The sequence below is a fragment of the Entamoeba invadens genome (genome assembly GCF_000330505.1).
Source record: "Entamoeba invadens IP1 unplaced genomic scaffold scaff_1105074724889, whole genome shotgun sequence".
In the NCBI taxonomy this organism is placed as follows: domain Eukaryota; phylum Evosea; order Mastigamoebida; family Endamoebidae; genus Entamoeba; species Entamoeba invadens.
Genome location: NW_004443701.1, coordinates 2,378 through 4,432, shown reverse-complemented (window position 1 = coordinate 4,432; position 2,055 = coordinate 2,378). Strand labels below are relative to the sequence as shown.

Genomic DNA, 2,055 nt, shown 5'->3' with positions numbered 1-2,055 from the left:
TTACTTTGTTGTATGAACTATGGTGTCTGAAGGAAAACAATATTTGCCTGTTGTTATAATGTTTGATGGTATTGTAACACTGCTCAAACAAATACACCCAGAAAAACAACAATAACCAATTGATTTCACATTTGATGATATTATAACACTACTCAAACTGCTACATCTACTGAAACAATAATCACCAATTGATTCTACTTTGAATGGTACTATTATATTGCTTAATTTACAACATCCACTGAAACTATAATTACCAATTGAAACAACGTTTTGTGGTATAGTAACATTTTTTAGATTAAAACATTCACTGAAACAGCCGTCTTTAATTGTTGTAACACTTGATGAAATGTTTACACTACTCAATTTATCACAATTACTGAAACAATATTGGCCAATTAAAATAACAGATGATGGGATTCTTATTTGATCCAGGTTTATACATTTACTAAAACAGCCATCACCGATTGATAAAACAGTTATTGGTATATTTAAAGAGCTTAGACGACTACAACCATTAAAACTAAAATCCTTAATTTTTGTGACACCCAAAGGAATATTGACATATTGTAAATTTTTACAATCGAAAAAACAGTTCTTATTAATTCGTTTAATGCTTTGTGAAACAATCACAGAACTCAGATTTACACAATTATTAAAACATTCATTTCCAATTTCAGTGACACTTGATGGTATGTCCACATTTTTTAAACTTGTACATCCACCAAAACAACCATCACCAATTGATTTAACATTTGATGGGATTAAAACATTTTTCAATTCGCTGCATTGATTAAAACAGTAAACGGAAATCACATTAACCAGCGATGGTATTGTTATACTACTCAAAGTGTTACAATTACAAAAACACTGATAACCAAGTGATATAATATATGGTGGTATATTAATATTTTTTAGATTAATACATTCATTAAAACAACTAATTCCAAATGATGTCACATTTAATGGTATAGTTATTTTACTTAAATTATGACAACCTTTGAAACAAGAAGATCCAATTGATCTGACAGATGTAGGTATATTTATACTAATCATATCGGCACAATTCTTAAAACATTCGTCATCAATCGATGTGATACTAACAGGAATGTTATTACCATGTAATTTTCTATCGTTATTTGTATACGTTACATTCACAAATTTAATATTTCGTTCATTATTATTATAAACAGTGGTATAATCGACATTAAACCACACGACAATTTGGTAGAACATTTTTGTAAAAACAGCATTTCTTTTGTTGATATCTGGATTATAAGGTGTGTTATAGACAAGTAATTCATTTCCAAAATTTTCCTCTTCTAAATTCCATATATGAAGTGTCTCTATTTGAGGGAAATGTTTTATTGTTACGTTAGTCAAAGGAATTGGATTATAATGAAACTTATCCATATTACCATTATACTTTTTGCATACAAACTCCAAGTTAACAAAGTCTTTAATTATCTTAAAATATCTCGAGACAATCATGACGTGATAACTATCTAATGTAAGCATTTTGGTTTAATTTATTACTTGTGGATTTATAAATAATTTAAAAATGATGTTTAATAATAATGATATTTGTTTTTATTTCGAGTTGTTCAATTTTAGGATATTGTATATGTAATTTAAATATCATTTTTTTATAAAACTTAAATATTGGTACAGTCATACTCTGTAGCTTTTGCATTTTTTAAAAACCCAGTCTTTTTTCAAGCTTTTTTGCCCAAAAGTGCATTTCCCTTTACCAACTTATTTTTCTTTAAGTAAATAATTTAAAATTGGAGGTGTTTTTATAAAATAATAAATGTTACGAAAAAATAATATAAATCTTTCACTTTTTGGTTATTGTTTTGTTCAAAATGCCGAATTTAAAAATAAAACCTTGTGAGAAAAAATAACTATTTTTATCTTTTCAAATTGATAAGTTTGTAATTAAAATAATATTATAAAATTTATTAATATATTTGTTTCAAAAAAGTGTTTAGTTATATTTATATTACATATCAATTAATCATATATCAATTGAAAATAATATATATTGTAAATAAATAT

The 2,055-nt window shown here is 25.6% G+C and overlaps 1 protein-coding gene across 1 annotated transcript; it reads right to left on the bottom strand.

Moving 5' to 3' along the window:
- On the bottom strand, positions 1-1,515 carry EIN_191530 (hypothetical protein; the record flags this gene model as incomplete). The annotated part of the gene is made up of 1 exon (XM_004261083.1): positions 1-1,515. One exon carries the CDS (start codon positions 1,513-1,515, stop codon positions 1-3), a length of 1,515 nt encoding a protein of 504 aa, XP_004261131.1.
- Positions 1,516-2,055: the final 540 nt, after the last annotated feature.